At 47.3% G+C, this 13,848-nt stretch overlaps 1 protein-coding gene and 1 pseudogene across 2 annotated transcripts in view; both read right to left on the reverse strand.

Annotated features, from left to right (window-relative positions):
- LOC105005347 overlaps window positions 1–2,697 on the reverse strand; it is a 12,070-nt gene extending 9,373 nt beyond the window's left edge. Inside the window, exons 1-2 of one of the 2 annotated variants that reach the window (XM_010863319.1) lie at window positions 2,331–2,697; window positions 1,539–1,634 (exon numbers count right to left, since the gene is read on the reverse strand). In XM_010863319.1, coding sequence (XP_010861621.1) covers window positions 1,539–1,634; window positions 2,331–2,682 — 448 coding nt within the window. In that variant the 5' untranslated portion in view covers window positions 2,683–2,697. Of the gene's footprint in view, window positions 1–858; window positions 1,635–2,330 lie in introns of those variants that run through there. The other variant, XM_010863318.1, reaches the window with a different exon arrangement.
- Window positions 2,698–6,119: 3,422 nt separating this feature from the next.
- Window positions 6,120–6,589, reverse strand: LOC105005348 (annotated as a pseudogene).
- Between the last annotated feature and the right edge of the window lie 7,259 nt (window positions 6,590–13,848).

The raw sequence follows: 13,848 nt of genomic DNA on the forward strand, positions 1-13,848 counted from the left end.
GCGCCGCCGGGCGGGAAGCCGGGGCCCGCCGCCTGCTCCGGACCCCGGCTGGCTCCTCCGCGGTCCCGCGCGGCACCCTCTTCGGCCACCAGCTTCTGAACTTGGCCGGAAACGAACCGGTCCTCCGGAGCGGAAAGCTGCGGGCTGGTGGGTTGCTGGCGAGAGCATTTACAGGGCCGAGGTTCGGTGGGTTTGTGTCCACGTGCCTCTGCCCTGACCGGTGAGCAGCGTCCGGAGAGCCCCTGCTGGCTGCTCTGCCCTGGTCCCAGAGGCTTCTGGAACAAAACTGCATTTCGTGTAAAACCCCTTATACTTATTCTGGAACTAGAACTAAAGTACACATTTTTGTTGTTGTTGTTCTTGAGTTTTTAACGTAGAAGAGATACAGGGTAAAATGGAAACATGTTTGGGAAAGGAGTGAGCAATCAATGCTGGCATTTAAACAACACAAAATTGCCTTCGCCAGGCCACACGCCCAGGCGGCCGCGGCGCTCCCGGCGACAGAGCAGCGCCCTCTGGCGGCCGCGCGGTTGGAGGGGATCGGCCGCCCCCACCCCCAGGCTCCGGAGCCGGGCGGAGGAGAGTGGCTTCCCCAAGTCTGGGAAACTCGGGGCAACTTGGCAGGAAGGGAATTCAAGGTGGGCGTCGCAAGGGTGCTGGGAAATGCTTTTTGTGGTTTCAGGCTCGGGCCCAGGCCCAGAGCCCCGGGAAGGGTCCAACTTAAAAGAAAAACTCTTGTCCCATTCTCAAAGTCTGCTTGAAATTGTATGGATACAGCACCATCCCTTACCTGAAAGCTTTGATTCTTTTTAAAATCCTCAAGGCGTTCGAGAAGGGTGATTTTTAAAACGTGGGCAAGTGAAATCACCAATATCATCACCAAAAAGCGTGATTACACCATAATATGTAGATTTTACATGCTGGTAATATTTACTGAGTATCATTAAATCCTTTTTCCCCTGCTTTAATCCCAAGGGCATCCTTTTGTAGTCTGAACAGCAGTGTTATTTTAGCCCCCCCACCCCAGTGGCCATTCCCTCTATCTCAATTTGCCCCAAGTTTTCTTGTTCCTCGTATGAATATATACTAAATGTTTCTCCCCTTTTCCTGCTTTTCCTTATTCTTATATCTGCTGCTGTGGTTAGGCTCACACAGTTTATTGTCTGGATCAGAGCTACTTTGTGGGAACAGCCGGAGCTTGGCATCGGTGGTGCCCAGAATCCCAGGTTCACAGACTGTCTTGGGTTCTCTCTGCTCTACAGCAACACCAGCACGTCTGCCAAGAGGTGGCCACCTCACACTGACTGCAGACACACCCACCCCCCTTCACCCCCGCACACATACACACACAGGAGCAGACTACTGCTTCAGCTTCCTGTCTCTCTGGAGTTTCTCTCCGGAGAGTTTGGCCCCTCCCCCACCCGATGGAAGCCAGAAGAGGTGAGGGTGCTGGGTTTCTGAGGAGCCAGGCAGGTGCTCCCCTGCCCCGCTCCCTTTCCTGTGAATCTCTTTTCCCTGCCTGAGGGGTTTCCACTTACCCATACTGTCTGGTGGGAATTCCTCCAACTTCATAGCTTCCTTCTGTTTGGGGTATTTTCTGCTGTATCTGTTGCTACCCACAAGCCACCCAGTGGCTGAAAACAAGAAACGTGTACTCATTAGCTCCTGCCTCTGTGGGTCAGTGGGGGCAGTGTCCAGCCTGGCTCTGTTGGGCCTGGCCCTGTGTCTGTGGTGAGCTGGCAGGTCGCTGGATGGCGTAGGACAGCCTCATCCGCTCATCAGGTGGTTAGCAGGCTGTCCGCTGTGGTGAAAGGGTGACAGGGTGACGGGCCAAGTACCTCTCACCCAGCAGGGGAGCCTACCCCAGGCTTCTTGCTGTAGTGGCGAGATTCCACGGACGGGGAGAGCAGAAGCCACGAGGCTTCTGGAGGCCTGGGCTGGGAACCGGCCCGTCTCCTGTGGCCACATTCTCTTGGTCAAAGTGAGTCGGGAGGCCAGGCCTAACTTGAGAAGTGGGAAACGGACTTCAGCTCTTGGTGGAGGGAGTGCAAAGTATTGTCGTCATTTTTGCACACACTGGCCCTCTTCTTCCCTGGGCACACTACCCGTAAGTAAACACGTCAAGATACTAAATCCCTTCTCCGCCCCCAGGACATTCAACAGAGCAAAGCTGAAGCACACAAGCCAGCCGTCAACGTGCCTGGGTTCAGATCTTGGCTCCACATTTATCAGAGGCTGACCCGAGAAAGCTGCCTTACCTCGGTTTCCTAATCCGTAAAAGTGGGAGTTGTTGTAAATATTAAATAAGTTAATCCACGTTAAGTACTTACACGGTGTCTGGCACACGGTAAGTGTCCAATAAATATCAGTTATCGTGCCATGAGGGGACGGCTGGCTGCCCACCAGGACTGCTGAGGCCACCGGCGCCGTCTTCCACAGCTGCCCCAAAGCCCCTCCCAACACGACTGACACCAGGGGGGCCCCCAGCTGCCAGCTCTGCTGACGACACCTGGTGTTTTCAGGGCTCCACTGAGGTGCGGGGGAAACGGCCCAGTCCGTTTTTACCAGCTCCTTCAGTGAAGCCTGTCTCTCTAGAGCTGTTACAAAAAGGGCTCTGAAGTCAGACAGAGCTGCGGTTTGCTTCCAGCGCCTCTTCCTGAGGCATTTAGCAAGCTGATTCATCTCTCTGAGTTTCAGTTTCTTCGTCTGTAAAATGGAGACAACAGCAGTGCCTCCTACAGAGCATGCGGGGCATAATACGAAGAACGGAAGAGCCTGTGCTCACAAAGATGCTGGCACTCCAGGACACAGAAGCGTGTTGTCCTTGAAATTGCCCTTCTTGTAGGTGCTGAGAAGTTGCCACGGGTGAATCCTTTTTCCCAGAAATATCCTCAGTCACTCCTCGCACCCTCCCCCACTCAGTGCATGGAGATGGGCCAGGATCCTGGGGAGCAGGCTGAGCTCTCCCCAAAGCTGCTGGTTTAGCATCAGGTCCCTCCTCACCACTTCCTGAGGCCTGACCCATGTTCCACTTTCAGCTTAGTATCTCTAACACCTAGCAGACAACTCGGCATGGTCTGATGAAAGAAAAGGGCTTCCCTGACGGCTCAGATGATAAAGAATCTGCCCGCAAAGCACAAGACCTGGGTTCGATCCCTGTGTCGGGGAGATCCCCTGGAGCAGGGAATGACTACCCACTCCAATATTCTTGCCTAGAGAATTCCATGGACAGAGGAGACTGGCAGGCTATAGTCCATGCGGTCTCAAAGAAAAGAAAGAAAGATGACATGGAGGAGGATGTGGGAGAGGAACGACTTTGCCCTCTACTCTCCTAGGTTCAACAGCTGGGTCTATGAGATCAATTTACAGCAAGCAGATTAACAAGAGGAAGTGAAAGTTGCTCAGTCCTGTCTGACTTTTTGTGACCCCAAGGACTATAGCCTGCCAGGCTCCTCTGTCCATGGAATTCTCCAGGTCGGAATACTGGAGTGGGTAGGCATTCCCTTCTCCAGGGGGGATCATCCCAAGCCAGGGATCTAACCCAGGTCTCCTGCATTGCAGACGAATTCTTGCAATGAATTGCAGGGAAGCCCAACAAGAGGAACGGTATACATGTTTCTTGACTTGTAACATGACATCAACAGGGATATCACAGGAAAAAAGAAAACCTAGGAAGGAGATGAGATTTGAGAGTTTATCTACCTTCTTAATAGGGAAGGGGCAATTTAGGAGAAAGGTGGACGGGCCTTTGAAGAACAGATGGGAGATGTGATAGTTTCTGACAATGTTTGTCTCAGTGTGGGGTGGACTTCCAGTGTCCTCTCCTGTGACCATCTTCCCTGGTTGGTGAAACTCCCCGGGAAGGGATTTATGACAGTTAAGTTCCTTCTGGAGGGTCTGTCTTAGGCAGATAAAGGGGAGGAAAGCTTCTCCCTGCCTTTGCTGTTTTTTAAGTGCCTTCAGCTCAAGATAATCAAAATAACAAAGTGGCATCTTTGAATTTCACTTCGAGGGCTTCTGACAGTTTTTCTTTTCCTTGGATGAAACTAAGGTGTTCAACATGCTGATTTGATACTTACATATTACAAAACCATTACCATCAGAGCATTAGTTAATATTTCCATCATATCTTATAATTAGCATTTCTTTTTTGTGTGTGGTGATGGGACTAAAATATCCTCTACAGAGCTGGAGAAGGTGGGAGTGGGGCCCCTGGTATGAAGAAAGCTGAGTTCATAAATCTGTCCCCCCATTTTTCCTGCCTGTTGCACCTTTAGCCTGGCTCTTTGGAAAGATGGATGTGTATACATATAGACATAGGCGCAGAGTAGAAGGATGGTTGTCCAGTGTGGTGAAGGGAGCCGGTGGTGCTTGGAGCCTGGGTGGAGTTTGAAAAGACTAGGATCTTCTTGGAATGTACCTTTCTGGGATTGGGGGGAGGGAGGGGAGACTGTCACCTTCAAATCAAATGATTTATAAAATCTGGATTATAAATTTCCATTCCCAAGAAGGGATCTGATTGTTCAAAGGATAAGGGAAGTAAGGCAAAGGTTGTGCTGATTGTGAGTTGGGCCCTAAAATCTCTTTCTGACACTCAGATAGTAACACACAGGCTGCAAAACCCTCCAGACAAAGGCTGGTCCAGGGCCACTTACGGCAGTGTGAACTGAGTTGCTTGTTCAGAACTTGTTCCCGGGCCCATCCCAGGTCTACCTAATCTCCAGTTACTGGACTCTCTAGGGATTGAGCTGGGGAACTCCCTTGTGGTCCAGTGGCTAAGACTCCGCCGCACTCCCAATGCAGGGTGCCCAGGTTCAATCCCTGGTCAGGGAACTGGATCGCACATGCTGCAGCTAAGACCCAGCAGAGCTAAAGTGAAGTTGCTCAGTCATGTCTGATTCTTTTCCACCCCATGGACTATAGGATATGAGGTTCCTAAATAAATGAATAAATGCCCCAAGTGATCCCAAGGTGCCTACAGATGGAGGGCTCTGTAGGATAGGTAGATGGCGATAGAGGAGGCAGCGGCTCCCAAACCTGGCAGCTCAAGAGTGCAACTGGAGCTTTAAGAGCTAGCCTCCGCCCCGGACTATGTGAGGTGGGCCCAGGAATCACTATTCCTTTGCCATTCCTCCGATGATTCTGGTTGTCACCCTGGTTAGGTGTCCCTGGAGGGAATTAACTGAAAGGAGCTTTCCTTATCTGTTACTTGATTCTGGAAGTCTCCCCACATAGCTTCTTCACTGACACTGGGGCATTCCACACGGATCCCGGGGCAGGCCTAGGGCATGGAGATGTTGGGGCTGCTGTGGTGGTGTTCCCCCCTCCCCCAGCTTTATTGAGATATAAATGACATATAACACTGGAAGTTTAAGGTGTTCAACATGCTGATTCGATACTTACATATTACAAAACCATTACCATCAGAGCTTTAGTTAATATTTCCATCATATCTCATAATTAGCATTTCTTTTTTTGTGGTGAGAATGTTTAGGATCTACTCTCTTAGCAACTTTCAAGTATACAATATGGTATTATTAACTGTAGTCTATACATAAGACTATTGCTATACATTAGATTCCCCAGAACTTATTCATCTTATAACTGGAAGTTTGTCCCCTTGGATCAACATCACCCCATCTCCCCGCCACCTTCCAACCCCAGCCCCTGGAAATTACAATTTCACCCTCTGTTTCTAGACATTTGCCTTTTTTAGATTCTACATCTTTAAATAATAACATCTGGTATTTGTCTTTCTCTGTCTAATGCCCTCAAGGTCCATCCACATTGTTGCAAATGGCTGCATAGTATTCCATTGTCTATATGTGCCGCGTTATTCGTTTGTCTGTTGAGAAATACATGGGCTGTTTCCATATCGTGGCTGTTGTGAGCAAGGCCATAATGAACACGGGAATGCAGGCATTTCTTCAAGATCCTATTTTCATATTCTTTGGATATATACTCAGGATTGTTGGATCATATGGTAGTTTTATTTTTAATTTTTTGAGGAGCATCCATACTGTCTTCCATAGTGGCTACACCCAATCTGCATTCCCACCCACAATGCACAAGGGTTTCCTTTTTTATTTAAATACACAAAATATTCTAGATCCTGAGTTTTAATTCTCATCTTCCTCCTCATCTTCATCTAGAGTAATCTGGAGGTAACACAAATCGTAACTTTCTTTGCTGTTAGCAACTGTGTGTAACCAATCACTTAGATTATTCTTCAAATATTTTTTGGTAAAGAATTCCATGGACAGAAGAGCCTGGCGGATGCAAAGAGTCAGACACGATTGATGGACCAGCACTTTCACTTTTAAGATATTTCAAATACCTTTTGGAAAAAAGTCACCTCATAAGTCACAGTGATCTTGCTTTTGTGTCTTTGGATTGATATGATTGCTGCCCAGATTCCCAGCTTTTCCATTCACTTTGATTCTCTCCTGAAGAAACTGCTCAAAATTGGCGGCATCTATGATTCCACTTCTGCAGGAGGGGTACAGTTCAGAGTAAACTGCAGGACCTGCTTTTTTTTTTTTGCACCCCCCCACCCCCCGCCCCCAACAAGCTGTTTTACAGGCACCATGATGGCAGCGGAGGCAGAAGGAGAGGTGGATGAACTAGGCAGGCACAGAAGCCCACAGCCATCTCTTATCTTTTTGACTGTAGAGATTCTAACAAGTGTGAGGTGAGTGGGACCAAAAATATTTGAAATATTTTTGGATTGATAAGAACCCCCAAATGGGTTCAAAGTTAGCAGAGTATCTGAATCAGGAAAACGATCAATTTTCTCATATGCTTTTGACCTCACAGAGGGGGTCTGGCCACCATTCTGCCCCCTGCAACTAAGAACAGCAGACAGTGACTAACCAGCTGCAACAGAGTCCTGACTCTCATATGACACACTAATATCTACACCGGCTAAGACTCTGCTTTCTGGTACCGCAGGCCACGTCTTCCCAGTGGTGAACGTTAAGGCAACCTGGCCGTTAGCCGTCAGCCTGCACCTAAGACAACGTTTCTTTTACAAAAAGCCTCCCAATTCTTATCCAAAAATTACACTGTAGTTAATTTATACTTAATATCAAAATGGGAGGTCTGCAAAATGAAAACTTTTCACAGTAAGATGTTATTTGCCCTTTTCACTGGAAAACTCAGTCTGCTAGTGAGTCCAGAAGCAGATAAGAGACACCATCTGTCTTTTATTAAGCTAAACATTTTTAAAAATTGCAGGAATGTAAAATGGTGCCATACTTCTCACTTTTTTGTGTGTGAAAATACAGGTGTTTATTAAAAATATATGTTAAGGTAGTGGATTTATTATTGCAATTTAAAGTAAATACTTTTAAAATTTCAGTTTAATTTCTAATATGGTATACAGAACACTCTGAGCTTCTCAGTAATGTTAAGAGCATAAAGGGGTCCTGAGATTAAGAAGTTTGAGACCCAGTTTTATTTCTTGCCCAAGTCGTAGATTGTCTACCCCAAAGTTTTCAAGTGTACAAGCTCCGCCAGCGGTTGGGTTCCACTGCAGTGAAGATCTGATATCTCATCCAGGGGCCTCAAAGCTCTCCACAGCCTGAGCAACCCCACGCCTCGCGCCCCCTTCCAGGGTGGGACGAGGGAACTCACGTGCAATTGGAGGAGTAAGGGAATGAAAACACAGTCACCGCCTTCACGGGATTCTGGTTTTGTGGGAGATACAGACGGATAAGCAGCTGCCCGGGAGATACCTGCCACTGCTGTTCACCAGTAACATCCTGCGGGGAAAACAGGTAGGTACTGCGCCAACCCCGCCTCCGGCGGCTTTGCGTCTCCCAGCCCCAGATTCGATTCCGAGATCCCAGGACCGGCGGCGCCCCCTGGTGGCCGTGCCTCGTCTGCTCAGCCTTTTCCCTCTGGAGCTGCAGGAGCCCACTTTGGATAAGACCTCAAGTTTGGGGATAGCCCCGTGGGGGCCCCATCATCGAGGTTCTGCCTGGGTCCTCCGCAGCCTCTTGTCTGTCACTCTGCGCACGTTCACCTCCTCGGTGACTAATTCCAGGCCGCTTCTGCCTCTGTGCTAGCCGTTTAAATCCCAGGGACGGGGAGCCTGGTGGGCTGCCGTCTATGGGGTCGCACAGAGTCGGATACGACTGAAGCGACTTAGCAGCAGGCATCTTATGGATCCCCCAACAATAATGCCATTAGGGGACGACAGAATATCTCAAGGTAGAAATAATGTGTGGTGCAGATTGGATCCAAGTCCAAAGAGTCCGATGCCAAAGTTCCACTTATTGATATGCCTAAGGCAAATTACCTCATGTTTAAAGCAGCTCTGGATATTGACAACTATAGAATATTCTACATTGGGGTCAAATTCTTTCAGGAGGGGGAAAATGAGTCTGGATCCGCTGAATCTCATTGGCTTAGGCTGGATTCCTCGCTCCTCCGGAGCTCATGGTTGTACTTTCTGCATTCTACAGTGAGTATCAAAACCCCCAAGACCTTCACCTTCTAGGACTTTTTTCTAGGAACACAGGGGCTCTGCTGTTGAAAACAGGACTCAAGTGGTCTGCTGTAAAATTCTGGAACACCTCAAAGTGGGTACGCAAGTGAGCACTTTGAGCCTGGTTTGCTCAATACAAAATAAAACTCTAAAATCAAGGAAGGAAGCAACAAAGGTTAGTCACTCAGTTGTGTCCAACTCTTTTCGACCCCATGGACTGTAGCCCCCTACGCTCCTCTGTCCATGGGATTCTCTAGGCAAGAATACTGGAGTGGGTTGCTGTACCCTTCTCCAGGGGATCTCCCCAATCCAGGGATTGAACAGGGTCTCCTGCATTGCAGGTGGATTCTTAACTATCTGAGCCACCAGGGACCATCTTTTCTTTTCATCGAACCCTAGAAATTCAGAATGAGAATATCCTCAAACTGAACAGTGCTGGGGGTTGGGAGGGAGATTCAGAGACAGCAGGGTATCCTTGGGGACCAGCCTAAGGGCTCTCCTACAGTTCTGACCTGGAGCGCATTAGCAGGAACCTACTGCCCCATTAGCAAACTCAACTGTGTTAACCTAGTGGTTTCCATGGTAACCATCGAAGAATGATCCCCTTTTCTTTTCTACAGATATTTCTCCCACCCTTCCGTGCAACATTCACTTTCAGCGATGACCTAGAACTGGATTCCATACAGATATTGTTTGCAAAGGTGTGATTTCCCTCTTTCAATCCACGTTTTAAGAAAGTAAAAGCTGTTTAATTTACACAGAAATGCCCTTCAGGTACACAGTAGTTTTTTTATTATTCTTATTCTTATTTGTGTACTCATTCATTTTAAATTAAAATTTTACAAACTATTTTCCTGAAAAATTCTGAAACAAAAAAGAAACCTTCAAAATATTCTTCTTTCAATAGGTTTGAAGAAAATCTGGTCTTTGTGAAGAATGACAAGAGGTTATGAAATAAATAACATTCTCTACAAAAGGAACTCAGGTTATAAGCCTCAGTCCTTGTTAAGGGTGTGGTGAAGATGGCATAGCCTAAGATTTTAGCCATAAAGCAGAAGAAGAACATAAACAAACCTTTAAAGTATGAAAAGAAAATATAGACAGTTGGAGGAAATTTTAAAAATCAATTAATCACGATGTCCTTCCACAATGCCTACCCATCAGCCTCCTGATCCTTCACACCCTTTCAAACTTCCACAAAGAGAAACCCAGCCAGTGAGAACAACTGCTGTTCTTGTCCTAGACAAAGGTTGGATAGACTATGGTCCTTGGGCCAGTTCTAGCTCAGGGCCTGTTTTTGTATGGCCAGTCAGCTAAGAACAGTTTTTACAATCTTAAAGGGCTGTAAAACAAGCAAACACATCAAGAAGAGTATGCGACAGAAACTGGATGTCCACCCTCTGGCCATGTCTGATCTGTGAACCATCTCTTCTCCTGTTGGCTCCTGGAACCCTGGTGAAAGGTGGCTTTTCTTCCATCCAGGCAGCGGTAACAAGAGGTACAGCCGAAGTTGCCATGCCGACAGGGAATTCAGTTCTTAAAATAGTCAACTGTGCTCAGGCATTTTCAGGGTGGGTAGATTTGGAGGGAGGGGGTTAGGGAGAGATGATAAATGAATGAGTCAAACCCAACTGGTGACAGCTGTTCCGTCATCCCTCCCTGTAATACGGTGGGAGGGGACTCTGAAAGGTCTGAAAGAGACATTTTCCGTTCAAAGAGTAGGGTAGCTATGATTCCTCGTGCTGTTTTCCTGCCTGACAGAAGGAGATTGCCCTCACCACCTCTACTCCCTCCCGCCACCCTGCGGCCTCCTCCCTGCAGAAGACAGAAGTGGAAACATGCCCGTCTCACAAAGAGCCCGCACTGGTCCACAGGGGCTGTGTGTGCAGGGAATTAGTTGCCCCGGGGTGGGAGGAGCCTGCACTCACGGGGCCGCCTCAGGGCTTCCTCCGCGGGAGGCCCCAGTCCCATCGTCATCTTTGTCATCATAGTCATCATCATGGGACCAAAATGAAAGTGTATCACTAAACGTGTGTTTTATCCAGATAGAACAATCCGCCGACGGTTGTTCTTTGAGAATCTCCTGCCACCCCTTTGTTGTGTTTCCAGTGCCTGGAAAGGTGAACTAAGTCCGTGTGTGTGTGTGTGTGTGTGTGGTTAAATATATACAACATAAAATTGACCATTTTAACCAATTTGTAACTTACACTTCAGTAGCATTAAATATATTCACTTTGTGCAACTATCACCATCTTTTCATCTTCCCATATTCTGAAACTCTACACATGATCCTTCCTTCTGTACGCACCTCACCTGCCCCCAGCCCCTCGCAACCACTTTTCTACTTTCTGTCTCTGTGAATTTGGCTATTCTAGGAGTCTTATATAAATGGAATCGCATGGTATTTGTTCTTTTGTATTTGGCTTGTTTCACTTAGCGTATCTTTAAAGTGCATCCATGTATCAGAATTGCATTTCTTTTAAAGGCTGAATAATATTCCATTGTGTGTATATATACATTTTGTGTATCCATTCATCCATCAATGGGCTTGGTTTGTTTCCACCTCTTGGCTACTGTGAATAATGTTGCTATGAATTTCAGTGTATGTACAGATAGATGTTTTAAGTCCCTAATCTCAATTCTTTTGTTGACTAAGTTCATTTTCAGAAAGAAAAAAATAAGCTAGTTGGGATCCCACCCAACTAGCAAAAGATGCAAAAGATGCTACAGCAGTATTTTCGTATCTTTTCCATCCCATCCATTTAGAATCCATCTCTTATGAGGCCAGCAGTCCCTGGTCCCCTGTTGTCCTCCATCTTCCAGGTTCCAGCCCTTTGCCCTTACTGCTCACTACCCCAAGGATGGTGGAGAACTTTAAGGTTGATTGTTCTTTCATAGTTTTATAGGTGAGCATCACTGAAGTAAAACTTCCTATGTTTAATATCAATTGTGTCTTTTAGCATCATTTCACGGAGAAGGCAATGGCACCCCACTCCAGTACTCTTGCCTGGAAAATCCCATGGACGGAGGAGCCTGGTGGGCTGCAGTCCATGGGGTCGCTAAGAGTCAGACACGACTGAGCAACTTCACTTTCACTTTTCACTTTCATACATTGGAGAAGGAAATGGCAACCCACTCCAGTGTTCTTGCCTGGAGAATCCCAGGGACGGGGGAGCGTGGTGGACTGCTGTTTGTGGGGTCACACAGAGTCGGACACGACTGAAGTGCTGCAGCAGCAGCAGCAGCATCATTTCAATGTGTTTTTGTACTAAAGGACCCATTTCCCACCAGGAGCAGGATAGGCATACCACTGGAAATTTTTTTGGTTGGGAATGGGCACATGACCTCAGTTGGCTCACTTGGCTGAAGAGAAGGAATTTTATTTCACGGCTGGGCAAAATGTTCTTTTTTTCTTGTTTTTTGTTTTTTTTTCTGAGAGTGCTTATTGAAAGGAAGCTGGATGTGGATAAAGCTGACACCTAGGGAGAAGGCAGAGCTAAGAGACTAGCAGAATATGTTACTAGAGTCTTGATCATGCAATGCCTGAAGCTTACTCTACTCCAGCTACCCGTTAGGAAACTAATAAATTACCTTGTATTTCAAGCTTATTTTGGTAGGCTTTTCTGACCCTCAGGACCAAAAACATCCTGTTTCTTTACCTCAAGGACAATGGAAAGTCATTACAAGGTATAAGCAGGGAGAGTCCAGCGAAAGGGTGACAAGGCCATGTCTGTATCACATGATCACCTTGAACTCTGGCTGCAGGGTGGAAATGGGTTTGTGGGGAGCTGGGGGTGGTTACAGTTATACAGTTGCTCCTGGACTAGTTCTGGTGAGAGGTTATTGAGGAGACAGGGGAACAGATTTGGGAGATATTAAAGAAGTTAGGTAAGTTTGGAGGAAGTAAGTTTTCTATATGAAATCACATTGACTGCCTCCCACCTCCATACACACACACAGACACCAAACACATCACACACACACAGACACATGGATTCCAATGCCATTGACTATCCAAACCCCTGCTCCATTTCTACTGATTTAGGGAAGCAAGGAAGGGGTTTTCATTTCTCATGAACATTTCTGCCTCATGGGCTTCCACTTCTAGGAGCAGTTTTGCTGTTTTGTAAAGTCATGGCTGGTGTGAACCTCAGTCCTTCGCTGGTTTCTACAGCCCTCATGTAGATGGTCCTGGTGAAGTGGGCTCACACTCCTGTCTTCTGTCACTTTGTCTCATTGCTTTCCTTTTCCTCCTCCCAAATCTACTTGATCCCCTCCCTCATGGGTTCCTTGGGGAGCTCCAATTTCTCTTCCTTTATGGTGGAAAAAATTGAGGTTTCCTGTCTCCTTCCTCAAACTCGCACATCTGGCTTCGGAATTCAGAGGAACAAAGGGCCCCCATCGTGCACAGTCGTCTGCTCACCTTACAAGGCAGGTGGGTTCTAAATAGCCAGCTTTCCTCTGTTGTCATCCTCAAGGTATGGCTGCTTGTCTCCCACGACTGGATTATGAATTCCTTGTAGGCAGACCGTGTTGACCTAGCTTCTGTGATGTCCGCTGCAGCTAGCATTGCAGGCACGTGTGAAACTGGTCAAACCCTTCTTGTTCCAAAGCAGCCTAGCCACAGGCCATCACCAGATCAACCTAGGATCCTCAGGAGGACAAGATGTTTAACGAGACACTGGTTGATTGAGAGCTCCCATGCTCAGGAAAACCCTGAAATGATTCCATGGAGCAAATAATTGTTGGGCATTTCCTCCATGCAGCATGTGGTGTAACGTGGGGCCAGGCATACAAAGATGAAATCATCTCCCTGCCCTCGAGGGACCCACCGTGGAGGGGAAGATATTGCTGACTGTCCTTTAGGAAGCCAAAGCCAGAGTTACTGGATATGGACCATAGCAGTGATCCCCAAGTTTTTTAGCACCAGGGACCAGTTTCATGGAAGAACATTTTTCCACGGCCTGGAGGTGGAAGTGGGGAATGGTTTCAGGATGATCCAAGTGCTGTATGCAGGTCAGGAAGCAATAGTTAGAACTGGACGTGGAACAACAGACTGGTTCCAAATCAGGAAAGGAGTACATTAAAGCTGTGTATTGTCACCCTGCTTATTTAACTTATATGCAGAGTACATCATGAGAAATGCTGGGCTGGATGACACACAGCTGGAATCAAGATTGCTGGGAGAAATATCAATAGCCTCAGATATGCAGATGACACCGCCCTTATGGCAGAAAGCGAAGAACTAAAGAGCCTCTTGATGAAAGTGAAAGAGGAGAGTGAAAAAGTTGGCTTAAAACTCAACATTCAGAAAACTAAGATCATGGCATCTGGTCCCATCACTTCATGGCAAATAG

Source organism: Bison bison, unplaced genomic scaffold, assembly GCF_000754665.1.
Source record: "Bison bison bison isolate TAMUID 2011002044 unplaced genomic scaffold, Bison_UMD1.0 scf7180017864489, whole genome shotgun sequence".
NCBI lineage: Eukaryota > Metazoa > Chordata > Mammalia > Artiodactyla > Bovidae > Bison > Bison bison.